Below are 26,177 nucleotides of genomic sequence, written 5' to 3'. Positions count from 1 at the left end.
CCTGCAAAGGCCATCTTGAAAAAAGCGCGCTGCCGGGCTGGCCCCCCCACCCCGCGCAACAAGGACTCGCCCTGTTCCGGTTCGCGGAAGACAATGGGAGAGTTCGCGACATGCGATGACTTGTCTGCGGATAGGTTAGGTTGCTGGGCGTCATAGAATATGTCAAATCCCGACAGAACAGACTTAAAATTCTTTCTTCGCAGAGTTCTCTGGTTGTAATGCAATGGCCCTCCATTCGCCTGAGTAGTTCAGCAGTCTTTCTGCCCGGATCTTCGGCGTAGCTCGTCACCTCTCCCCCGTAGATTCCGGAGCGCAGAAAAGGTACTTGGAGCGCATTCCCGTGTTCCTGCAGAAGGGGAACGGGGTTCAGGACAGGAACAAAAAGGTATCCACCGTGTCTTTCCCCTTCTGGTAGCTGCATCGCCCATTGTCACCGGCCTGTTGGGTCACAGATTTCAATGGGCTCATCATCCGGGCATGGAGGGAAACAACAAACAACCGAAAGAAGATATGATGCCTTGCTCACCCGTATCGGGCAAGGTCCGCGCTCCATTCGTTATCGAAAAATCTGACGACATGGGAAACGAAGGAACGAACGAGCACATGACTTGCCGGGCAGGCAGGACGACGGGGTTGCAAAAAAGACCCCTTGGGCAAAGAGAATTCCCAAAAGTCCCCAATGTAACTGTACCTGTCGGATTGTCTCGCCGTCTTTAGAAACAAGATGGCAGCGCAGCGTTCTGGATTCTACCATGTTATTATTATTGTTCTTATTCGCCTACAGCTATACATACCAACAGCCAAGAGATGCCTTGCCGATAGCAGAAACATGGGGGGAACATCCATGGCTTCAAGCAAAGAGGCGGTCATCCGGAATAGTCTCCCGCCTGCAGGGCCATCATCAATCTTGGTCTGGCATAGAATAATCGCGAAAAATGCGATCCCGAAAGACGGCAGGTTATATCGCCCATCGACCTAGTTCGATGATTATTGCCCCCAAGCATCGGTACATGCGTGTGACAACCACCCATCTCTGCATTTACCTATTACCCGTATGTTCGGCATAAACCACCGACTCAAGCAACATCCAAGTGCCACTGACCGACCAATCAGCGTCCTGAGACTGGCGACCAAAATCAGCACAGCACGTCTCATCAACCGCCAGACGCCGCCCATTGAGCAGCAGCAGCAAACTTCTGCAACGGGATCACAGCAGGACACCACCACCACCCACCCGCTGCCACAGCCACAAAGAGAATTGGTTCTTGACTCTTGAGTCTTGTGACGTGACACGCAAATAGTAACCGCAATTAAAAGACAACAGCAGAAAATCTGCAGCGAGCGAACGTTGCGTATCCGCAATGACCCTCGTGTCCGCCAAGGAAAAACACCCGCCTTCTGCGGGAGCGAGCACGAAAGAGAACGGCAATGACGACGGCCAGAAGAAGCTCAGGGTTAAAGTGGACGTCCACCCACGAGATGGGAATAGATCTTCCCCAAAAGACGAGAGAGTGTGTCTGAGAGAGCGCTGTGTCGTCTTCTGAGCATCCACAACCCCTGGCTGCGTATCCCCAGTTTTCCCTCTTCCGTGCCATGGCACACCCCGGCCGCCGTTACTCGCGTCACCCATGCTTACCATTTTCCGCGTGCTGGAAGGTACGGGAGTACCTTGCGGTCTTCTTGCCCGGGTGTTCAACAAGAACAGAGCAAGAACTATCGGCACGCCCATCTTGCTCTGCTCTCATGGGAGCCGGGGGGTGGGCGTTGGTGGGTGGCAGCCAGCAAGGGGACCCGATGGCACTAGAGATTCCTCTCAGATTTGTTGATTTCGATTTGCTCTTTTTGGCTTCATCGCTAAAAAGTTATTGGCACCCGCGCATGCGTGGATGAGGGAAAACTCCGCAATTCTTCTGCGTCGATGATGGGCATATACCCATTCTCCGGGGACCGAAATGAGAATCCCCTGGACTATCGAGATTAAGTGGTCGCGCCGTTTAACCTTTTGAGCAAGGCCTGGCGGGCGCGATTAGAAAGTGTGGCCCGATGGAGGGGATCTACTGCTAGACACATCGGGGGGCTTAGAGTGAGAAGCTCATATTAATCCCGAGAAGCAGTGGAGATGTAGCGCTGATGCGGCTGTTTCTGCGAGGCCCGGCCGCTGTCCCCTCGCCTCGCGCCTGGGAGCCGTCCCGTCTCGGAGGAGAGAAGAAGAAAAGAAGACAAGATGTCGGAGCATTGATCCCTCTATTGCATCCCTGAGGAGCCCAGTCTTTCGAGATTTGCAGCCAGGGATCAGTCCATCGGTGCCGTAAAACGTCGAGAACCACTACCGCGTAAGGGTGCCGGATTTTCGATAACTTCTCGCCCCTTGGGCGTTGTGTGTGCGGTGGATTTGTAGTGGATGCCGGCTCCAGAGGAGAGCCCTGACAGAAACGGAGGCAAGGTTGACGGCGGACATGATGACATGCGAGGTCAATTGGTGGTGGATAGGCGAGAGTTGACCGCTGCCGCGTTGTGTAGGGGTGGAGAGCCAGCCTATCCGTAGAGGGAGAAGGGCAACGCAGGGACTTGTCACTGACCGAGTTGACTGCCCTGACTTGTGGTCGTGGTTGATGCTACCGCCGTCACGTCAGGCAGGTCAAAGGCGGTAGGCGGGCGCGAGACAGGTCTGACTGCTGACTGACTTGGGCTTGACGGGCTTGTTGAAAAACGACTGAGCGGGATGGGGAACGACGAGAAGGCTACCCTTTCCGAGAGAGGTGCAGGAGTAGTCCGCAGGCAAGGGGAAGAAAAGGGACGAGCGGGAGCCAGTGTCAGTGTCAGTCAAGCAAGTTGAATTGAGCAGGGTCTCGGTAGGCTTTGCTCTGCATCTGTCTGCTGGGCCTTTGACGTTGCTTCTGGCTCTGCTTCTATGCAGATGTAGAGCGTCTGCAAGCAAGACATTTGATGCTCAGTCCATGACAGACATATGTGCGGCATAATACAGAACACAGCCCGGCGGTCTGGTGTCGTTGCCCGTCGACCGAGCCGACTTGCCAGATGGGGTTGATGGTTGTTGGTTGTGGTCTGCCTGCCGCAGCGGCAGAAGCACAGCACACCCTCTCTTTCTCACAATGCGATATCCTAGCCCAGCTCAACTCAATCCGTGGTCTTTGAAGGGGTGGGCTGCCAAGGGTACATGCTTCTGGCGGGCAGTCAGCAGTGAACCGCAAGTACCGCCCACACGCGTCTGTCGATTTTTGTGGTTTTGACTTTTGCCGTTTTCCATGTTACGCTTTCTCGTCTAGCAGCTCTTTGCGCTAGGACGTGGACCATCTCCCACGACGGAAAATGCAGTGAACAAGCGGTCTCTGCCCCCCCTGCTGGGTCCGGAGGTAGGTAATCTTTCAGCCGGGGCGGCGGGCGGGCGAGATTGAAGATCAAGAAGAAGCCGGACGCAAGCCACGCAGTTCGAAAGCCGTGGTGGACGGTGGACTGTGGCAGGGCAGCGCCGCAAAGCAGGGCGCGAAAAGAGGCCGTCGGGAGGGAAAGAAAGAAAACAAGCTGGAGGAGAGGCAGGTACTTTGAGGCAGGTACTTGGCTAAGCTGGCTGGCTTACTTGCTTGGTCAAGGTGGAGGAGGCTAGTTCCATGTCCGGCCAATCGGCGATCCACAATGGAACCCCTGGACCCCCGGTCGGTACTTCCGCACCCTTTCCCCCTTCTCTCCGTGTGGTCCAGTCCAGTGCCTGCCTTCTGAACTTCTGAGGTGCAGGTGCAGGCTCTCGTCTTCGACTGCCCCTCCTAGGACAGGCACAGTCACGCTGTGGAAGCAGGAACCAGGCACAGAGGGGAGAGGGGCAGGCACAGGGCACGCTCCATTCCCGCACTTGTTCTCGTCTAAGTTGGATCACTGCGACGGTCTCGCAGCTAGCCGCAAAGTACCGTCCCGCGGTGGCACAAGCGGCATCGGTACGTCTTCGACCGTCAGTACCTACCTACGGATATGTATCTGCGGGAGAAGGGGAAGGGCTTGTAGTTGACCCTTTTGCCGCCACGGGCCACCACGATGGCGAGAGACAGAGACACTGGACTCACTCACTCTCACACTCTAGTCATCCACCGCCCTGTGACGGATACCATGTTATCCACATGCGCGACTACTACCACCACGCTCGTCCGCGTTCCCTCTCAATCTCAATCTCGCGCACGGAAACTAGCCTCTAGGGAGCCCTAAAGATGATCTCGCTCTGGCGGGAACCTACTCTACTTGTGGTAAGCTGAGGCTATATGGACGCTGCATTATTGCCCATCCTGCGTGGTATGCGCTGGGCTGGATGTAGATGGCCGCTTATTCCCTAACGTATACTACCGGCCGTGTTATACCACAATCACCGAACGAGAGACAATCCGGCAGCCTCCGGCGAGCTATGATCTATCAACTCGGCTTCTGCTCCTCTCCTGTGGGCTGTCGGATACGGGTACGGGCACTGGCACTGAGTCTAGACAGTTCGTAGAGACAAACAAACTCGTCATAGCCATTGTTCCTCTGACAATCCCCTGTTCGCCAGCACCGCGGATACAACACACAGCAGCCAAGACAGGACCTGCAGAAACAGAACGACATGGCAACTCGGAGGAGAGTGAGCAAAAACATTTTGCCGATACATGCCAACGGCCATGCCGCGTGCATAGGCCTACTACTAAGGTATCGACGTTGGCAACATGGCCCGTTGTCTCTGTCTCGCTCTCTTTCTTCTGCGGGCGACTTGTGTGCGCGCGTGTCCTCCCCCCGTGTGCATGTGCGCGCGCGCCGTGTGCCTGTCCTGTCTCTGGCGCTCATTCTACCACGCAGTACTCTGTATCCGAGTACCAGCAGAAGTACATGCAAACTGCAAACTGGACGACTGGTAACTGACTGACTGACTGACTGGGTCTTCGTCTTCCACATCCTTCCTGGACCTGGACCTGGACTGGCTCTGGCTCTGGCTCTGGCTCTGGCTCTGGCCCTAGTTGCTAGTGCCTCCCGTCTTTCTCTCCCATCCTCCACAATCCCATCCACAATCCAACCACGGCCCCTTGTCCAGCAAGTCCCATTCCCACTTCCCAATCAGGTCCCGGCCCAGTCCCTCGTCTAGGTGCTCTGCTCAGTACCCAGCAGCCACGGTACCACGACCTCGCGCAGTTGCCACTTGGTACTGAGCAGCAGCATTGCCCTGTTGTCTGCGTGTATGTGTATGTGCCGCTCAACGCAGGAAACGAATGATCGAACAGAATGCAATTCCCGTTAATCGTGCCGGCTTCGATGAACAAATCTTAGTGAGGTGGGCTAGCATCAAGACCGGGCGTTGAGCGGCAGGAGGGGAGAGAGAGAGGAGGTACCTGTACCTTAGTCAATAGGTAAAAAGGTAGGAGAGTGCGGTACCTGCAATGTCCTTGCCTTGGGCAGATGGATGGCGTCTCCCCCTCCCTCATCCTCCTTCTCCTCCTCCTCCCCCCCCTTCCCCTTCTTGTCTTATCGCACACCCCCCCTCTTTTCCCCCTTAAACACCTCCCCCCCGGTGCCAGTCTCTCTCACTCTCTCTCACTTCCCGCCCTGTTGCATCCATCCAGTCGCTGTAAGTACCTTTCTAGGTTCCCTGGCCAGTCTCTGTGCCCTCGCTCGCCCATCCGCTGCCACCACACACTCTCTGCCTTCGTCCCCCGTCGTCGTCGTCCTCCTCCTCTCTTACCAGGTTCACTCCCCATCAGCAGCAACAACCTGGACTGGACCCAACCTAACCTGACCACCACCACTACCACCATCCACCCTCCACCACCACACACGCCTCCACATCCACTTCTCTTCTTCCAATCCGGATACCTTGCCCATATCCACATTCGCACCCACGCCCACGCGCTGCGACCTTGCCTTAGTACTGCCGCTGTCGCTGTCTGCCGCTGCCGCTGGTCGGGTCCTGTCCTGTCCTGTCCTGTCTGTCTGTCGCCTGTCTGTCTGCTTGTCCCTCGTCCTCCTCCTGGCCTAGCTGCTCCTACCCTACCTAGTACCTGTGGCCTGTCCCTCTGTCTCGCTCCATCTCTCTCACGCTCGACCTATTTTCCCCTTCCTCCCTTCCTCACCCCGTCCAAAATCATTAAACCCCCAGACCATCCTCCCATTCCCAAAAGTCTTCCGGTATCTCTTCTTACAAGACTCTTCTCTTCTTCCCATCTCTCTTTTCTATTCTCTCCACTTCCCTCCCCCTTCTTCCCTTTCTCCTCGTCGGAGCCGCACATACCTCCCACCCCCCGTTACGGATTGAGCTTTCTCTTTCCCATCTCATCAGGACTGACCACCCCCGAGGCACATCATCCCTCCCGCCGACACATCAGACACTGCTTGTCGCACGCTGTCTATCATCATCGCGAATCGACAAAAACACAAACTAGTCGCAACCGTCGCCTACAGTTCCTGCGGGGTCCTCTTCGTCGAGCTTTTCACCAATTCTTGTTTTGCCATTGACGCATCCACCATCCTCAACTCGACCCTTAATTCATTCGATCCCGTGTTTCCACTACGAGACCCGAGGACGATACCCAATCAACCCGCCCACATCGACATTAAGCCGCAGCAGCCTTGACGGTCACCGCCTGTGTCGAATCCCCCCCCTCCCATCATTCGCTTGAGGTCGAGTTTGGGTCGTGCTGGTCAACAGTGTGCCAAAAGTTATTTCCTCCGGGCTGGACTCGATTTACGTCTCTAAAACCAACAACATCAAAAATCTCCACGGCAGCGCCTCAACTAAAGCGAATATCGCTCAAAATCTCACAACATCTCTTTGACTGTCATCATTGACGCGATCTTGCCGACTCGAAAACAACCCGCGCGGTCTCGCTCTCGATCCGGTCAGACGCGACCGACATTCGTCGTCAATCACCACCACATCACATCCTCAAATCACCGACAGGATGTACTCACAACATGCCGCCGCGGGCATGGCCCCCCAAAAACCAGAGACCTTCATGCTGAGCACTGAGGCCCAGCAGGCTCTCCCCCACGATGCTCAGGTCGCCCTTCAGCAGGTTGACAACCGTGAGTTGCGATTGAGTGGCGGACTCCGACGTTTTTGCTGACAACCTTCTAGTCAAGTACTTCCTCATTTCTGCTCCCGTTGATTGGCAACCGGATCAGTACATCCGCAGATTCCTTCTCCCCACGGGCGAATACGTCTCCTGTGTGCTATGGAACAACCTTTTCCACATCTCCGGCACTGACATCGTCAGGTGTCTGTCTTTCAGATTCCAGGCTTTCGGCCGTCCAGTCAAGAACTCCAAGAAGTTCGAAGAGGGTATCTTTTCCGACCTGAGAAATCTGAAGTCCGGAACCGACGCCTCCCTCGAGGAGCCCAAGAGCCCCTTCCTCGACTTCCTGTACAAGAACAACTGCATCCGAACGCAGAAGAAGCAGAAGGTCTTCTACTGGTACAGCGTCCCCCACGACCGCCTGTTCCTCGACGCCCTGGAGCGCGATCTGAAGCGAGAGAAGATGGGCCAGGAAGCCACCACTGTCGCCGTCAGCGAGCCCGCCCTGTCCTTCCAGTACGACTCGTCTCAGTCGCTGTACGAGCAGCTCACCAAGGCCCAGCAGGCCAACTCTTCTTCCTTCAACGCCCAGCAGGTGACTTTCTCCCAGTCCCAGTCCACTTCTCCCGTCATGAGAGCCATGGACTCAATGCCTCCCCCGCAGATGATCCCCCAATCGGTGGCCCCTTTAGCGGATGGCATGGAGGCGATGGTTCCCTACGGAGCGATGGGAATGCACCAGCAGATGCCTCCTCAGCAGATGGTCAAGAGGGAGCCTGATTTCGCCCGCGTCCAGTACAACCAGAACGGCGTTCCCATCACCCAAGGCCACCAGAGGCACGCCTCCATGCCCGCCTACGGTCTCGAGTACTCGCCCGCTCCTTCCTTCGTCTCCTCCCAATACGAGGACTACAGCAACCGGGGCATCTCCTTCGAGCCAATCACCCCTCCCCAGCAGGCCCTCGGCATGGCCGCCGAGCCTGCCTACATCGCCAACGAGGAGACTGGCCTCTACACCGCGATCCCCGACCACATGGGCGGTGGCGTCAACGGCCTCAACGGCATGATCCAGCTCCCCCCCTCCAACCTCGCCGGTCCTCAGTTCTCCAGGGCCTACGGCACTAACAACGTCTATTCTGTGATTGAGGGCTCCCCGACCTACAAGCAGAGGAGACGCCGTTCTTCCATCCCGCCGTCAATGTCCGCCATTGCCGCTGCAACCGCCCAGGCCCAGGCGCAGGCTGCCGCTCAGCAGCAACAGCAGCAGCAGCAGCACAGACCCTCGGATCTCCGGCGGTCAGTCTCTGCATCTGTCGGCCCTGTCGCTGAAGGCGACGAGTCTGCAGACAACTCCCCTCCCGGCCTTGCCTACAGCAGCTCCGCCATGTCCATGGTAAGCCAGCAGCACAAGGAGATGCTGGAAATGTCCCGACACGGCACCCCGCTGTCCACTGTCGAAGGCAGCCCAGCACTCAACCCCATGTCCCTTCAGCAGCAAGACTTCTCCCACCTCACCAATGACGACTTGTCCGGTGATGGTTCTATGAACGGCGCGTCGCGGCCCGGCATGCAGGGCCCGAACGGCGTCGTTCGCAGAGCCCGCTCCGCGACCGTCATGGAACTTGGACCCTACCCCCAAAAGTCCCACTCCTGCCCCATCCCCACGTGTGGCCGCCTCTTCAAGCGTCTCGAGCACCTCAAGCGGTAAGAACCAGATCTCATTTTCATTTGTCACCAACCATAAAACGACCTGCCTGAAATCTAACCAAAACCTCCAGACACGTGAGAACACATACACAAGAAAGACCCTACATCTGCCCTTATTGTAGCAAGGCATTCTCCAGATCAGACAACCTAGCACAGTATGCCCCAACTTTCCTTGATATCATTTCCTTTGTCATTTCCTTTGTCAGAAGAAGATGTAGAGTGTGGAGCGAGACCCCAAGCGATCAAAACCAACGTCCAACCGCCACGACACAACACAACACTACACATCATCGCAGCCACCAACATGGGGGGACAAGAAACTTTTTCCTAGGAGGACTTGGACTGACCCGAATGCTTCTACAGACACAAGCGTACTCATGATCGTGGCGAGAATGGCGAGGCCGCCCTCAACTTCTCCGGCGAGGAGGAGGAAGAGTACTCTGGCGAGGACCAGCTCGGCTCTCTTGAGGAGGCCTCTCCCGGCTCCGAGAACGCCTACGTTACGGCCTCCATGAACGGCGCCGTCAACAGCTCGTCAACGCCCACGTCTGCCGGCATGGCACCAGCCCCGACGTTCAACAGCCTGCAGACGCTCAGCATGCCGATGACCATCAGCCAACCAGCAGTCAACGCGAGCGCTATCATGTGAGACGGCAACTGAGCTTTAGCTCTCATTACGACTGGAGTTACGTTTCTTCACGGTGTTCTTTAGAGTAGGCGGCATGGCTATGACAAACGGTTCGGAAACGGTCTGGGACTTTTCATTTTTTTTTTCATTTATCCAACCATGGATTTTCGGCACGCGTTAGCGACTGGACACTTGCTCCTTTGGCTCCGGGCGATTTTTTTTTCTTCTTTCATCGTTTGTTGTTTTCAAGTGTTCAGCATCATCGTCTGGCCTCCGGTGCCAGGCGAAAACCAAAAAGGAAACCCGCACACATAGATGCGCACCGAGAGACTGGGAAGATCTCGAGGAGCGTTTTGTTGTTGTACCCATGGAAAAGAGAGTTTCATGCATGAGCTTAGGGTCGCGATGCGAAGAAGAGAAACGACTCGCACATGTATATATAGTTTGTTTCTTTTTGTGCTGGAGAGGCATGTTTGAGAAGAAGCAAGCTTGCCTGTATGGCCAGATGATACCAGGGTTAGGAGGAGAGAACTGTGTCGGCGACTCTATGAGTTCCGGACAGGCATGTCACGAACAGAAGCAGAGCCTTGAATGCTGATATATGTTGATCACACCGATCTCTCTATGTGATGTTTGATTATGCCGTGAATGATGCCTGTGAATCCGAGACTCTCATGCATCCGTAAGTCCCAATGCGAATACTGGATGCATTCGACCATGTTTAATATGGATATTACAGAGGTACTTTGAACATAGATAGTCGACATTAATATCTAGTGTTATCATCTCCTACCACCCTTTCCACCCCTTCCACCCCTTCCACCCCTTCCGCCTCGTCCACCTCTCATACCACCACCACTACCCTCGATACTCCTCACGTCCCTCTCGCTCAACGTCAACTGCGCGCCCCTCATACGTCCCACAGAAGGCCCGCCGACGCTCCTCTCTCCCCTGCTGCCGCCGCTCTTCTTCTTGGGTGCGGGCGCCTCCCTCTCCAGCACGACGCCGTTCTCCTTTGCCTGCCTTCTGCGCGTGCTCTCGCGCTGCGCGGCCTTGGCGACGATGCCCTTGCGCTGGACCATGGGCATCTTATCCTGCTTGAAGAGGGAGGCGACGCCGGGGGCGAGGGATTGCATGCGCATGTCGAGCTGGCGCTGGCGGAGTTTCCCGGCTGCGAAGGATTTGGGCTCGGAGGAGGTGGAGGAGGAGGTGTTTTTGTGTTTGGCGAGGAGGTGGGATTCGGAGAGGAGGCGTTGGAGGGCGAGGTCGTTTGCGAGCATCGACTTGTCGTTTTCGTCGTCTTCGTCGGCGGGGGATTCGGAGGCGGGTGTTGTTGGGTTGGGGTCGGTTTGGGAGGGGGGTTTGGAGGACTGAGTGGTTGAGTTAGCTGGGGATAGAAAGGATGGAGGTAGGTAGGGTAGCGTACCATGAAGGCTTTGAGCTCGCGTTTCGACATGCTCGGCGCCGGGAGGGTTTTGGACGAGCTGTGGTCCACCACCTCAACCACATTGTCTCCCTCGTCGTCTTCTGTGAGAATATCAGCGCCCTGGACTCCCCTTTGCGGTTCAGGAGCTTCGTCGACATACCATCAGACACCCCGCCCCATCCGTCCTCGTCGTCGACCCCGACATCCTCATCCAGATCCTCCTCTTCCTCGTCATCTTCCTCCTCCTCGCTCTCCTCAGCCTCCGTCGCCGCCCTGCCCTTCTTCGCCTTGCGCTTCGCTCCCGCTGTCCCAGGCAGCGGCGCAAACGCAGCCTCGAAGTGCCGTCTGAAAATCTCCTGCGCGTCCATCGTCGCCTCGTCTGCTTCTTGCGCCTCGGCCTCTGGTATCCGGCTCGCTTGCGGCTTTACCGCGCTCGACGTCTTGCGCTTTTTTGTCGTTGCTGCCGCCGCCGCCTTGGAAGCGGAACTACTGCTCTTCTTCGTCGCCGTCGCAGTGGCGGGTTTCTTAGAGATGTTGGCGGACGGCGCCTTGCGCTTCCCTAGTACTGAAGCCATTTTGGCGTTTCCTCCGGTCCTCTTTTTTTTTTCTCTTTTCGCTCTCGGGAATAGTGTCAGGTCGCGCGGTAGAAAAAAGCCGCAATCGGGTCGTCAAAAAAGGCCTGGTGAGCAGGGGCGTCGGTGGTGCAGGATTCTGCTGAATGCAAAGACACAGGGAAAAAAAAGCTATCGCTGCCCGGTGCAGAGACAGAGACACAGAGCTCCGAATTGAAATTGTAGCGGGACCATGCAGCCTCGTCCGCCCACTTTTCATCCTTACCCCAATCCCAGCGTCCTGACTGGCCTGGGCAGTAAGACACTGGCGGGGGGGGCAGAGCTCAGCCTTGGTGGGATACATTCCGCCCCCCTAGTTAGAAAAAAAAAAGGTACATCTCATCCTCACCGTCTCACGAGAAGCACAAAGCCCCAAACCTTCCTCCCAAACTGCTGCACTCCTACCTTATAGGACGATGTTTTCTCTAACAAGGCGCGTCCGCTGTGTACGTTGCCTCTCTACGTGTGGCATCAAGCAAAAGTCTGTTCATGTGTGGGATGGAGAGGAATACGCAGAGAAGAGCAAAAAGTTGGAATGCCAAGAAACTGCCGGCGTCCAATGATGCTGAAACTTTTGTTGGGCTGTGAACTGGATGAAACGGACAACAACAGAAGAACTACAGATGATGTGGAGGGATGACTGTTTGATACGTTGGTGTCGCTGACGGGAAGAGACGACGAGATCGAATAGTTCCAGCGGCAACCCTGACACACATACACGTATGCGCGCGCGCGTGCCCACTGGGGTGATCACAAGCGCCAAAGCTACGCTGCGCGCCCAATCGTCACCGAGGTCTCACCCAGAAGAAGCAAAACCAGAAACGGGAGGAGAAGAAAAAGAACTAATAAACACCAAACTATACAGCTTTGACAAACACTGCTTGCTATCCATCCCAAAATCCCCCCGTTTTCATCACATCTTTTCCCCCACTGTCCACACACACCCCTCCCCTAGTTTAGGTAACACGCATTCGGGCAGCAGCATCAGCAGCGGCAGCAGCGGTAGCTGTAGTGACATCAAGCATGTGATGTGGTCTAGGACCGCGCGGCTTCGAGCTCCAGCTCCAACTGTCTGATCCTCTCGCTCTGGTCCTGAGATCCACCCGCGTTCACCTTGCGCTTCAGACCCTCCACCTCGGCCGACAGCTGGCTAATCTTGTCGTTCTGCTTGCCGATGAGCTTGGTCTGCTGCTCCAGCATCTGTCTGATCTGGTCCAATGAGGACTCGATATGGCCCGAGGAGCTGGGAGAGGGGGCGGCCTGCTTGATGGGGGACGGTTGCGATGTGCTGGCGGGGGACTTGAAGGCAGGGGAGGCGGGCTTGATAGGAGAGGGGATCTTGGTGGCGTGCTCGACACGGGCAGGGGTAGCAGCAGCGGGCGCGGCGCGCTGAGCTGGTCTCTGCACCTCCTCGAAGCTCGAGTTGTCGTCTTCCACCTCCGGCTCGGCCGGCTCGTCATCCTTGAACTTGGACGCCATGTTGGCCATGGACGCACCCTGGTCCTTCATCGACGGAGGCGGCGAGCGCGAGACGGGCGCAGGCTCCGGCGCGGGGGCGGGAGCGGGCTTCGGCGCAGGCTTGGCGGCCGGCGTGGGGGCAGAGGCGATCGTAGGGGGCTTGTAGTCGGCGACGACCTCCTTTGGCGCGGTTCCCTCGTACACGCTCTCGAGGTCGATCTTGTTGGGGATGCCGTCCTTGCCCTCAAGCCACTCCTTGGCGCTGACAGCAGGCTTGAGACCGGTGGCAGGAGGGAAGATGTCGGACTGGAAGGTTTCGGCTCTGCGGGGGACAGTGAAGGAGATGGGCTCGATGTAAGTATCGTTGACCGTCTTGTAAGCGCGCATAACCTCATTCTCATGGACCTGCTGGAGTCAGACATTGCGCCGCTGCTTGAAAGGCTGCATGAACTCACGTTAATTCCACGTCTGGGAACAAAGGCAATTCCTCTTTGGGGCTCCGCAGACTTGTACTCGCTGAGGAACTCAAACTTGTCGTTCTCGTACTCAAAGTAACGAATGTTGCCGTCACTGCAGACGCGTCAGCAGGCCTTTCATGTTCAACAAAGCGCCACACCAAATCACTCACCCCTTTCCAGCAAGGTACAGGCAGTTGGATCCCTCGTCTATACAAAGTCAGCACTTCAGCAATGAACAATCAGAAGACAGCACCAACCCCAGAAGGGCATGCAGACACCCGAAATGGAGTCCAACATGGTAAATCCTCCAATAGGCTCGTTGCGGCCAGGTTCCCACAGGGCGATCTGACGCTCGCTCATTCTCGAGAAACCGCAAGTCGCGAAACGGTTGTGCTCGCCCATCCACACAGCTCTGCTGTTCTTGGCGCCCGGGTGGCCAGGCGCCTCGTGGACGGGCTTCTCGGCGCGCACATCCCACACGCGGATCTTCTTGTCGCGGGAGGTCGTGACCAGCAGGCTGCCGCTGGCGTTCCAGGACAGACTCTGCACGATGTCATTGTGCTTCAAGGAGTGGGTGGACTGGCCGGTGCCAATGTCCCACAGCTTGATCGTGAAGTCGCCGGACGCGGACGCGAGGATGTTCTCGGCGGCGGGGTTGAAGAGGACCTGGCCAACCTTTCTGTAAGTCTAGCTGTCAGCAATTGTAGCTCTCAGGGGGGTGTTTGGTTTCGTGGCGCGACGAACCTCGAATGGCCGGCGAGCTTGCTGACGGGAGAAACATGGCCGGGCTCCTCGGCATCCGTGTAGAGGGTGAAGTTCTCGGGAACCTCCCAGATAAAGACCTTTCCGTCCTCAGAACCAGAGGCGATGATGCGGTCGTTGAAGGGGTTCCTGGCACGTGAGCCGTCAGCATGTCGCGTGCGCTTGAGGCAGGTGTAGGGGGGGGCAGGGCGGTCGCGGGATCGGCGTACCAGTCGGTATCCAAGACGGTGGCGGTATGGCCTCGAAACAGCGGGATCTGGTCGGGGAGCTTTCCCTTCTCGCCGAGGGGGATGACGGCGAAGGCGCCGCCGCCGCCAGCTTCCCAATTGACCGAGAGGTATTCGGGGTTGGCCTAGCAGTAGAGAAAAGTGTCTCGTCAGCTTATTTGCGTCTCTTCAATTTCGCGGGTGACCCATTGACGTGTCTCGGGCCCGACGACCGTAGGAGAAAAAAAAAAAAAAAAAGTCGAGTTCCCCCTTACCTTCACCAGGTTGGTATCCCACGCATTTCGGCTAATGTGAAGGTTGTCGTAGCAGAACTCCTTGCGAGTCGGCTTTCCAAAGACGTGTCCTGTGTAGAAAGAGGTCGGGCGTCAGCTGTCAGCTCCTCGCAGCGCAACGCGGGCGGTTACGACAAAGGGGATGACGGAGAGAGACCCACGATACTTCGACGCTCGTACAAAGCGGCCCGCCATATGGAATGATGTATTATGTTAAACGGGTATGGAAAAAGCGGGAGTGAGTCGTGAGAGGGAGGGAAAGGGTATCGCAAAGATGCAGATGATAGACGATAGAGAATGCTGTGTGCAAAAGGCCAAGCCCTGCGACGAGTTTTGGTGATCCAAAAGCAAAAGGGGACGACGAGGACGACGACTGGGAACGCGGAGGAATCGATAGCTACAGTTAGCATTACCTTACCTCAAGGTACACTAGTGTAGTGTAGAGCTGCCCGTTGTTCCTCCCACTGGCGGGCCCGGCGGGACCTTGACAGATGAGTGTGGTGCTGCTGGTTCCATCCGTAGCACCAGGGTACCTTATTTCAGGTACCTTTTCCACCCACTTCACTGGACCTGCCTCTTCTACCTTCCCGCCGCTACGAGGAGCGACACTGGAGCGACATTGCTGCTCATTGCGCCCATCCCGCCGCCCCGTCGCTCACAGGCTCGCAACCAGCCCGCTACCCACGTCCAAGGAGCTACGTACCCACTTCCACTTACACTAGACGTCCAGCGCTGGAATTACAGATGGATACCTTGCGTGAAACTCCCCCGGGCCAGCTGCGCCTCCGTGGCTCCCGTCCACTCACAGCAAAATGATGGAGCAAGGGTCCAGCCAAGTTCTCAAGTTCATGCACATCACGCCTGTGCTGCACGTGATCCTTTTCCTCACCGAGGTGAGAGGCTGCATGTCGTGTCGACTTTATCACGACAACCACCACCAACCCGCGCATGTCAAAATGATATAAACCTCCCATTTTAGTACTACATCATACGTACACCTAAACGGGAAACCCGACTCCAGAATAATGCTTCCAGAGACCGCGTACGAATCTAGTAGGAAAAGAGAAAAACCACATAGACAATGACTCTCACAATCTCCGGAACTTCCACCCTTTGCTTGCTTGCTTGCCTTCCAAACCATGCCCAAACGCCGTCCTATCAGCCAAATTATTAAACATTGGGGCGAGAGTGCGCGAGGCAGACGCAAGCCATCTTTTTTCGGTCAAGAGCGGACGAGACACATGATCATCCGATCACGAACACCTGGTCCAAGAGAATCATAGATCATGCCGTGTCTCCCGTTCCTTCGTCCTCGCCCTCTCCGATCGTCCCGGTCATGCCAAAATCATAAAGAAAAGAAGGGGGTATCGCTTTAGTTGAATGTGCTCTTGGTCCGCGAGTGCACCCGCCGGCCCTCTGCCCGACGTCGCAGCGCATCCTCTCTCTTGAGCACGAGCTCGCACCACTTGCCCTTGCTGCGAGGTCCGTCGTCGCCCTCGCCTCCACCCTCGGGTCGACCGACGACGTCCGTGAGCGCTTGCATCCAGCCCTCCTTATCCTCGGCCGTGTCGGCGTAGAAGTCGATGAGCTCGCCGTTGTTGAAACGGATGCGGAAGCCTTCCTCGACGAACATGTAGCCTTCTTCTTCTTCGGCAAAGGCAGACCTGCGGCGACGGCCACCCTTGCCTGTCGTCTCCTTCTCCGTCAATGCGCGTCGATCGTCAATCAGGCGCTTGGCATTGGCGAGGTTGATGGTGGCACGGGGCTGACGGGTTGCCTCGTGGTAGGCCGTCAGCTTGGTGCCGACAAGCTTGAAGTAGCGACGACGCCAGTACTAAGAGTGATGTTAGCAAAGAAGTGGAGTAATAGACATCGAGGTATCTTACCGGGCAATCGCCACCCTGCTGACTCAAGTGGCCCTCCCAGTTCTTGGAGAGACGCTCCTCGGCAGCCTTGATCTCCCGGATGCAGGAGTTCATGCTCTTGGGCATGTCGTCGTCCGTGGCTCCCTTAGGGCGCGGGACGAAGAGGAGCTGGAGCTCCAGCTTTCCAATCTTGTACGGGGCACGGCGAACAACCGCGGTGCTACCACGCTTGCTCTTGACGCTGGACGCAAAGGCAGCCTCTTCCGTGGCCCACTCGTTGAAGCAGGCAACGTTGACGACGTATGGGCGACCGTAGCAGCGAGATTCGTGCTCCTTGAGGCAGACGTAGGAGCGGGCGAAGCTGCCATCCTCGGCGGCGAGGGGTGACAGCAAATCCCAGGCGCTGGGCGCAACCTTCATTTGTCTGGCCTGGGCTTCACGCTGCTGCGCTGCCTGTCTCTCCTCCTCCTCACGGGCGCGCAGCTCCATCTCCTTGCGCTTCTTGGGGGACGCGAACACCCTGCTAAAGGTAGACGTCTTGGGCTTGCTAGCCTTAGTAGGAGACGACTGCACAACGACCTTCTTCGGCAGAGGCTTCTCGAGCTTGACGTTGAGCGTCAGTTGGAACTCGAGATCATTAGGCACAACAAGTTCGAACTCCTGGCCGATGGGAGCGTTGCGGGCGAGCTCAAGCCAAGCCGTGGTGACACAGTGAACACCGTTGTCGAGGGTCAAGCTAAACCAAGTTCGCTCATCTGGGAATTGTTAGCATCATATGGCGCTTCATCGGACAGTGCAACTCACTCCTAGGGATGGGAAGATCCAGATCCTTCACACCCAACACCTTGATGAAGAGTCTGCCGCGCTCACCGCTCTCCTCGGTAGCCAACTCGGGGTTCAAGTCCTCCTCAGCCAACGGGTTGAGAGTGTGAGCGTTGCTCTCCTGACCGGGCAAAGGCGGCGCCGGTCCGCTCGTGTGAGCGCGCGATCGTCTCACGCTCTTCTGTCTGGGCCTACCATTCCAGGGCTCGACGGTCCACGACTGCGGGCGGTCGGTCTTGACCGGGGAGTTGCCAGCCGATCTGGTCTTCCACTTGTCATCAGATTCCTTGTCACTTGCGGTAACAAGCTTTGTGTTCTGACGCATGAGGTATCCGCGCTGATTACGAGACTTGATGTTAGCATTCTGTGATTGCGTTTCTTCTGCGATGATCTCTCTGTTGGATGCGGTCGGCCTAGACGCTTGTCTGCTGAGGCTTTTGCTCGCAATCTGGGAGGCTTCGTAAACTTGTTGAGAAAAAGCAACCTTTTGTTGTTCGATGACGCGATCGAAATCTTGGTCGAGACTGAGACCAAAGTCGAGATCCAGGGTGAGACTGCGCTTCTTGAAGCTCGGGTGGCGCTGTGTGTAGTAGTCTTCACCGACGTTGGACTCCTCGGTAAGATCGCGAGACAGTCTGTTGCGGTGACGCTCAGGAATAGGGGGAATATCTGGCACCTCGCGACTAACTTGACGCCGGGCTTCCCTCATGGCAATGATGTCGGAGGGAGTGTTGGACGGCCTAGTCTTGAGCTTGGAGCCGGAGGCCTTGATGGTTGCCTGACGCTCGGGAATAGCAGGGGACTCCAGGGGCTCCTCGGCAATCGAGGGAGGATGCTCAAGCATGGACTCCTCAAAGTCCGACTCCTCGTCCGAATCCTCAATCGGGCGATGAATGACGGACTCGGGCGTACCGGGTTCATCGTCGTATTCATCCTCCGGCTCGCCCCAGCCAGAGCCGTCGTAGAGACCCTGAAGCTGAGGAGGAGTAAAGGGACGCTGAGCCTGAACGTCTGCCATCTTGGGAGGGGGCTGAAGCTCTTCCAGATCTTGAGCTGTGGGCTCGGGAGGAGGTGGCAACATGAAGGACTGTAGACCCTTGGAGAACTCATTCTCCTTGGCTTCGTCCTTCATCTCAGGCAGACCAGAACGGACGGAAGCAGGCGACTCGACCTGCTTCTCCTGCTCTTGCTCAATCTCCTGGATCTCGGGTTCCATCTCAGCCTCAGGCTCAATGACCTCCTCAGGCTCGGGGGTAGGCTCCTTGGCGGGCAGCTCCATAGGAGACTCGACAGGCGACTCAGTAGGGGTGTTTCCAGTCTTGTCGGACTTGAGCTCGAGAGGCCTTATTTCAGAAGCAATGTCGAAAGACTGGAAAGCCTGCTGGGGGCTAGCAGCACGAGGAGTGAGGATCTCCTCATCCACTTGGGTGACTTCAGGCACGCGAGCGGGGCCGTCAGAGTAGTGGCTCGCAGAGTCCGCATCGTTCTCGTCCTCGGATCGGGCGTAGAAGTCAGTGATAGACTCAGTCTCGGCATCAGTGTCCTCATCGCGGTGGATGATGACACTGCCTTCCTCATCGCGGTGGATGATGACACTGCCTTCCTCATCCGACAAGTCGGAAACCTCATCGTCCAAGATGGAGTCTTCGGTGGAAGGAATAGGAACGTCGGGGTCAAGGGGAAGGGGGAGGCGATGCTCAGGGCTTGGGCGCTCCGGGCTGGAGCTAGGCGCCGGAGAGGAGAAGTACTCGGCCTCTTGTGCGGTTTCGCCAGTGTTAACGCGGCGGAGGATGGATTCGCGAGAGATGCGAGTTGGCAGCTCATAGTCCTCGAGCGCCGAGATGTCACCGATGGTGTCGTCCTCCTCATCGGCCTCGAGCATGCTCGACTCAGCAGTCTCCGTCTCGGACGAAGGGCTCTGGAATCTATCGCGTTGAGCGCCACGACGGAGACGACGCTCTCTCTGCTGCTCGCTGGCCGACTTGTGGTCGTCCGAAAGCATCATAAGCTTCAGTCTCTCCTCCAGCGTCATCTTGCCGTTGCCGATACTTTGGATCTCCGACTTGCTTGCAGCAGCGGCCGCGGGCGGCGGCGAAGGCAAGCTGCGGTGGGTACCCAGCATCCTCTCAGCAGTAGCTGAGATGCCGGGTGAGCCACGAGAATCGCTGAGGCGAGACTCGCTGCGAGTGAATGAGCCACCCATGCCGGGGAGAGGCGGCAAGGGGCGGTGATCTGAGGTGGAGGAGTCGGAGCGAACATGCTCTGGCCTACCGGGGCGGACGGGCAGTGACTCGGGCATGGGGCTGCTCTCGAAGGGGTCCTCCATGCGCTCGGCAGACTGCCTCCAGTCATCGGGGCCGACGACAGGTGTCTTATCTGTGTCCTCCAAGGAAGCGTCGAAGCTGTCCTCTCCGATGTCGTGGTCGCCGAGATGGTAGTGCTCCTCGTCATCATCCTCGTCATCCATAGAATCGAAGCTGCCCTCGCGGGAGTTGGATCCGATGGATGAAATGTCGGGTGTGGCCATCTCATACTCGTTGATCTGAGGGGGCGCCGCATCAAAGGTGACGCTCTTGGCGTGTCTGTGGAGGGATTTGCCGGAGGGAAGCTCGCGGTCGTCAAAGGAGGTATCGGCAGACCATGTGCCGGTCTCGGGGTCGAAGCTGCTCTTGAAGTTGCTGCGAGAGAGCGACGACTTCATGGGTGACCCGGGCTCCTTGCCAGGGCTCTTGGGAGGGCTGGAGAAGCTGGCTTGCATCGGAGTGGCGTCGCCAGAAGCCTTGGTCGGGCTCGTTGCCGGGCTGTAGATGGGGATGTTCGACTTGCTGCTGTTGTTGCGCTGGTGGCCGAAACCCCTGCTCAGAGAGTCCGAGGACCGAAGCCCGTTGATGATGGCGGTAGGGGCGGCTGATCCTCCATATGCAGATGCCGAGTAGTTGGCAAGAGGGCGTTCGATCTGAGGCACTCTGGTAGGGTCGTATTCCTGCTTCTGCTCGAGAGCGAGGATGTTGCTATTCTTGACGCGCGAAGCCTTTTGCAGGCGTTCGATGGATGTGCGACGGGTTGGTGAGGGCGAGCCGTGGCGACCGCCGTATAGGTTCTGGGTCTCGGTGCTGATGGAGTCGAGGTTGCGCTTCTGCCAAAACAGCCTAGGTGACGTGGTGGTCTCCATTGGAGACGACTGGAATGGAGAGGAGTCGGTGTTCAGAGTCATCTTCTGCGCAGCGTTTGTTAGAGGAAGATCTGGGCCGGGGGGCTGTCTAAGACACGATCCGCTTACCTTGGATGGCTGCTTGAAGCTGGGAGAGTTTCGTCTAAGGTCCGAAGGGGACAACTCTGAAAGTGCGCGAGGGAGGTTCGCTGCCTTGGGAGGCGGTGATCCCGTTGAGCCCGTGGAGCCCTTGGAGATGCGCAAAGGGTGTACCTGAGGTGACGGTGTTAGTCGCGAGGATGCAATGAGCACTGGGCTGCGGGGAGAGGCACTTACTGGGTCCTCTTGAGATGCCATTTTAGGTGATATTTCTGTGGCCGCGAAGGCGCATCTGGCGGAAAACAGTCGTAGTAGTAGATGAGTTTTGGCGATGAATGCTCGAAAAGAAATTCAGGGTCGGGCAGGCTTTGCTGCGGCGGATCCTGCTCTCGGGGATCGTCGTAGAATTCGGAGCGGCTCGCAAGACACAAAGGGGAAAACGCGATGCGTAAAGGTTGTACTAGAATGAATGCTTGACGTATTGCGTCTCGTGGGGACACTTCTTTCGCTCTGCCCTTTTTTTTTTCTTCCTTGCCGTGGTAAAATTCCGATGCTCTGGTGGGTGTAGTTGATTGACGAGGGATGACTGGAATGGAGCAGGAGAAGGTTCGGATGGATGGCGGGATGCGGGTAGAAGGTCGTAAAACAACAGGCAACGCACACAAAAAAAAGACCAAAAGGCGGTGCCGCCAAAAGTGCAGCAACAATAAGAGTAGCGTTCCTGACGACGGGGGGAAGGTGGTGAGAAGGCAACAAGAGAAGAAGCAGGCCGTGTTGTTGGTCGGTGTGGTTTGTCTTGTTGTTTAAGGGCAGGCGGCGGTTGCAATCGAGGTTGAGGCGGGGAAGCGGTGATTGGTGCGCGGGTGCGGGAGAAGTAAACAAACAAGGAAGGCAGCTCTTTGTCGGGCGGGCGTTGCTCCTGGCGACGGCGTATTTACTTCTACGAGGTACCTACTGTAGACGAGGGGCACACACGGCAGTCAGTGGATGGGGGGGCAGCTTCAGTTGGCAGGTGCCCCAAAGGCCGCCGCTATCCACCAGCTACCCGCCTGGAGCACCACTCCATCACCACTGTTTCTGCCGCACGTTCCCACTCTTTCTGTGACCTTAGCGAGCGAGTAATGGGCCTCGATGGCCAACCCAAGGAACACACTGCAGGGAGAAGAAGCAAGCAAGCAAGCAACATGGAGAGCAAAGCAAAGCCTCTAGCCGCGTAGTGGTCGGATGCCTGCCTGTCCAGGGACACCAAGCAAGGAAGGGCATTGTACTTAGTATGCAAGGCCAGGCATGGGCATAGGCAAGGCAAGGCAAAAAGCTGCAGACGAGGAGTCAAAGTAAACAACAACCTGCTTCCTGTGTTGTTGTCGAGCCGCCGTACATGCACAATTCGCCGGGCCAACACGGCAGCTGAGAGCAAGGATCTCGCCATCCCATCAGACAATGCCATTCAACCAAGTCCAAGTCATCGTGATGACCGTGGCCCAGCACCTTGTTTCCCGTCCCTGGTCCAGCTCCATAGAGCTCGCTTCTGTCCGGCGCAAGGCACACGATGTCGTGCTTTCTGTCTATCTGCGCATCGCATCTGTGTCGAGTCTGACGGGGCCCCCTCTCAGTCTTTGGTGGGCTGTTTATTAGTCTATAGCCTCGAAGCTTGGGTTATGCATCCGTAGAAGACTATTCGTACTGGGCAGGCCATCTATGGAGTTGCTAGGGGTACTGCAGAGGTGCATTGCGTGTTGGTAGAGTATCACCATGTCCTCCGAAAAGCGGATATCTTCTTCCCGCTGTCTTATCTTGCCGTGGTCCCTCACTTGCGCAACTCGGGTTGCCTAGCTGCAGCCGTCCGTTTGCCTGGCGTGTTTCTTCTCTCTTTTTGAAAGGTTGTTATCTTCTAGCTTCGTTATAAACCGTTGCGTCTGTCAAGTCATGATCCGGCCTCTTTCACACGTAGCTAACCCAAGGTAAGGTAAGGTGGCCGCGCAATTGATCGCCCGGACTTTGTTCCTAGAAGCTGCACCATCTGCGTCCCCGCCCCCGCCGGCGCAAAAGCCATTGCTCTTTTCCCAAGGGCCGGTGTGCGCCGCGCCGCAACTGACTGACCCCCCCTCCCTCCCCTTGTGGTTCCTCCTGTCAAGATCCCATGTCCAGACGCCTCCAGTCTCCAGTCTACGTCTCCATTCTCCATCCTCACTGTCTACCTCTCCACGAGCCAGGTGCACCATCTGCCCCCATCCCATTGGGCTGCCCCTCCCTTCCACTGCCTCCCCCTCTTCTTCCTTCTGTCATCCTCCTCAGCCCCGGCGAGAGAGGGGAAGATCGGATACGAAGGAGAATAAATGCCCAGCCGGAATCACATCATCGATCGTGCATCTCCATGTACGTACACATGTACGTAAATCTCGCAGAAATGGGCCCTCTTAGTCCCCTTAGCCTCATCGTATCGCCACGGGCACCAAACAAAGAAGAGTATCGTGTGTTTTACTTTACAACTGGAAACTAAACTAACTCGTTTTTTTTTTGTTTTTTTCTCTACCTCCTCTTCCGCCTTCTCTTCCGGTTTTCTAGCGGCGCACTGGCTGAAACGACTCAACGCCGCCGCACTCGTCCCAGCCGCACGGTCACCCACCCGAATGTGACGCCTGTCATCTCAACAACTCTGCGAGAAAGACAGAGGGAGGTGTCTTTTCAATGTCCCAAAAACTTTTTTTTGATATGACTGCTACCCTACTGCCTCATTGCTGGCCGTTGTTCCACTCCACACACTCCTCCAGCTTGACCCCGTTGCCACCGAAACAGTCCAGCGCGCTGCCAATCGTCAGGTCCACCTTGCCCTTGCTCAGCTTCTTCACCATCTCCAGGTCCTCGAGGTTCCTGCCGCCGCCTGCGTACGTGACCGGCAGGCTGCACCACTCCGCCAGCCTCTCCACGAGCTTCTCGTCAATGCCCTTCTGCAGACCCTCGTTGTCCGCGGCGTGGATAAGAAACTCGGAGCAGTACGGCTCTAACTGCTTGATAGATTCTGGAAAAATGTGTTTACCTCAGTCAGCCACTTCTTCAGCAACTGATTGATTCAAACGTGAAAACCAACCTGCGTTGACCTCCATGTCCGTGATGGTCTGCCACTTGTTCATAGCCACAAACCACCTATCGTCCCCGCGCCGGCGGCAGCTCAGGTCGATCACGAGCTTGCTCCTGTCGCCCCCGAGGGCCTCCAGCACCGCGTCCAGCCTCTCCTGGCTGAACCGGCCCTCGGGGAACAGGTACGACGTGATGATGACCTTCTCTGCGCCCGCCTCAACCCACTCCCTCGCGTTCCCGTCGTTGATGCCTCCGCCGACCTGCAGCCCGCCCGGCCACGCCTTGAGCGACTCCCTCGCGGCCTCGGTGTTCCCCGGCCCCAGCATGATCACATGCGCGCCCATGAGGTCATTGTCCCGGTAGAGCTTCGCAAAGTAGGCCGGCGGGTGCGTCGACACGAAGTTGGTCTTGAGCTCTGCCGTCGTGCTGTCCAGCGTGCCGCCGACGATCTGCTTGACCTGCCCCGCGTGCAGGTCTATACACGGCCTGAATCGAGTCATATCTGCGTGTATTTGTGTGCTTTTTAAGCCGTGGCTGAAAGGTGTTGAAGAAGGTTCCTCTTCGAGATGCGTCACCACGGATCCGCTGTTGTCCACTGAACTCAACCCCTCCTGTTCAGGTTTGGCGTGGGTGGTGGGGTTCGCCCCGGTACCGGCCTAACTTTTTGGATCAGCGTGCAAAGCTGTTGTGATCTTTGAGCTGCTTTCAATGCTTTGATTTCAGTCAAAGCAAGCTTCTATCAAGAACTACTGATTCTCAATGCTCACCTGTGATCGAGACTGGGATGATTTACATGTTTTGAAGACGGATATGTGATGTGCCCTATTGAGCAGAAGTTGGACGCTTGTTATGAAGCAACATCCAGCGATCAACCTCGCAACTAAAACTAAGAGCAAAAACCAGATGAATAGGGAAGCTCTCTCTCCCTTTGTCAATTGATGATTGCCATTGAGTTTCTCAGCTCATGCAAAAGCATTTGTAGTTGTTCCAGAGGATGTTGCGGTTTTGTTCGGCTCAATGAGGTCCAGGTCAACAAAATCTCGTTGTAATCAAGCCAGCGCGCTCTGCAAGGGAACTCAGGCTCAGAATTGGCCGAAAATTTCAACAAGGTCGTGTGTTCTAGTTGGTTAAGATTCTCGCCTCACATTGATGTCCGCGAGAGGTCGCAGGTTCGAGCCCTGCCACGATCAGTTTTTTACGTATTCGTGCGAATACCAATCTCTTTTGCACGGTGATGTAGTTTGGCAATTGGTCGTGGATAATGTGTCTCAATCACACAGATGAGTTAGGCGTCAGCCTGGGCCAAAACAAATAAGAGCTGTAGTGATTTTTGTCCCATCCCATGGGCACTCCTTTCTGCTGCCCACCGACATTTAGTGCTGAGTACCGACACATAAGTCACAAACTTTTGGTCGGGCCAAGCCATAGCCATCCCTTTTGTCGTGGTCAATTAAATTGCACCGCTGAACGATTGAATGAAGCGCTCGCGCTGCTGATGGCCTAACCTCTGACGAGATACTGAACGCGTGGCATTCCAGCATTAGTGGATTGCGCAGCTAAATGAATCTATCAAGGTCACAACCAATACAGAATTGCTGGGTTGGCATTTGAGTTTAAAAAGCATGCGGGAGTGAGGTGTGTTGCCCTCTTGTCGTCGCCTTATTCGGCGTGAGTGTTGGCACGGGGGCTGGTTTGACGTCATTGTAAGATGCGGCCATCCAGCGAGGAACCCCAGCGCAGCAGAGCAGCAAGACCACAGCAATGCAGCTTTCTTCCAAAAGGCCAAGTCCACCTGAGCTTCAATGTAACACAATGCCTTAGATTTCTTAGAGGAACTACGGTGTGCATTCCACCTATCGTGTCGGGACTGACGAGTCAATCCCCATACCACGCACAAACATCATAGCTAGGTCCGTCGGTGAGGGGAGGGTGAGCAAAGTATCTAGGCGGTCAAGCTCGACTAGCACACGAAATGCAAAACATCTCAAAGAAGACTAAAATACCCATCCCCTGAACATGGGATTCATGGGCAGATCCAATGGATAATCTTGAATCCTACCATGTGAACCCCCCCCCCCCAACTTCAGATTTAGCTCCAGGTTCGGACCATTGACGTGGGATGAACCACGTGGATCTGCGCCGTTCCTGGATCAAGCGGGGATCCATGATTGGGGTTTCTGAGGTAAGCTCCGCGAGACTTTGAGGTGATCTGCAATCGCCGTCTAGATTCACTGGCAGACAAAACGCTGTCGGGCATCGATGAGCATCGACCATGTCTGGCTTAATGCCTGAGCAGGACAGGCAGTCAGATGGCGAGACTGAACATGCAGGATTCATATTAATTGGGTCATTGCGAAATCCGAAGAGTAGAGCGTGTTTCCGTGCTCAGAACGCCAAGCATCGTGGGCCACATAAAGGCATCACCGAGATGTGCCCTCAACTACGTTGCCAACCCATAGTCAACCGCCCGCTAATTATAAATCGCCCCAGATGGCCACCCATCCAAGATCTTGATCACTACAACTATCTGAACAAACTTCCACCTCATTTTCAACCCACGGCCAAAGGCACAC

General features: G+C 56.3%; 5 protein-coding genes across 5 annotated transcripts; 1 reads left to right on the top strand and 4 right to left on the bottom strand.

The window, feature by feature from the left end:
• Positions 1–6,926: 6,926 nt before the first annotated feature.
• On the top strand, positions 6,927–9,396 carry steA-1 (Transcription factor steA; the record flags this gene model as incomplete). The annotated part of the gene is made up of 3 exons (XM_037322212.1): positions 6,927–7,050; positions 7,103–8,744; positions 9,111–9,396. 3 exons carry the CDS (start codon positions 6,927–6,929, stop codon positions 9,394–9,396), a joined length of 2,052 nt encoding a protein of 683 aa, XP_037179746.1.
• A 761-nt stretch (positions 9,397–10,157) lies between these two features.
• FAF1 lies at positions 10,158–11,376 on the bottom strand (the record flags this gene model as incomplete). Its single annotated transcript, XM_037322211.1, has 3 exons — positions 10,158–10,745; positions 10,802–10,902; positions 10,962–11,376. 3 exons carry the CDS (start codon positions 11,374–11,376, stop codon positions 10,158–10,160), a joined length of 1,104 nt encoding a protein of 367 aa, XP_037179745.1.
• Positions 11,377–12,447: 1,071 nt separating this feature from the next.
• On the bottom strand, positions 12,448–14,784 carry crn1 (Coronin-like protein crn1; the record flags this gene model as incomplete). The annotated part of the gene is made up of 8 exons (XM_037322210.1): positions 12,448–13,275; positions 13,326–13,440; positions 13,499–13,535; positions 13,586–14,007; positions 14,073–14,219; positions 14,300–14,442; positions 14,572–14,660; positions 14,751–14,784. 8 exons carry the CDS (start codon positions 14,782–14,784, stop codon positions 12,448–12,450), a joined length of 1,815 nt encoding a protein of 604 aa, XP_037179748.1.
• A 1,177-nt stretch (positions 14,785–15,961) lies between these two features.
• BUD4 (Bud site selection protein BUD4) lies at positions 15,962–20,784 on the bottom strand (the record flags this gene model as incomplete). The annotated part of the gene is made up of 5 exons (XM_037322209.1): positions 15,962–16,423; positions 16,476–17,209; positions 17,259–20,493; positions 20,557–20,700; positions 20,764–20,784. The coding sequence occupies 5 exons, from the start codon at positions 20,782–20,784 to the stop codon at positions 15,962–15,964; spliced, it is 4,596 nt and encodes a 1,531-aa protein (XP_037179747.1).
• A 2,474-nt stretch (positions 20,785–23,258) lies between these two features.
• Positions 23,259–24,104, bottom strand: his-7 (1-(5-phosphoribosyl)-5-[(5-phosphoribosylamino)methylideneamino] imidazole-4-carboxamide isomerase; the record flags this gene model as incomplete). Its single annotated transcript, XM_037322208.1, has 2 exons — positions 23,259–23,545; positions 23,615–24,104. The coding sequence occupies 2 exons, from the start codon at positions 24,102–24,104 to the stop codon at positions 23,259–23,261; spliced, it is 777 nt and encodes a 258-aa protein (XP_037178792.1).
• Between the last annotated feature and the right edge of the window lie 2,073 nt (positions 24,105–26,177).

The sequence above is a fragment of the Colletotrichum aenigma genome (genome assembly GCF_013390185.1).
Source record: "Colletotrichum aenigma strain Cg56 chromosome Unknown KSG_Cg56_contig04, whole genome shotgun sequence".
Classification (NCBI taxonomy): domain Eukaryota; kingdom Fungi; phylum Ascomycota; class Sordariomycetes; order Glomerellales; family Glomerellaceae; genus Colletotrichum; species Colletotrichum aenigma.
This window is presented reverse-complemented; position numbering and strand designations above follow the sequence as displayed.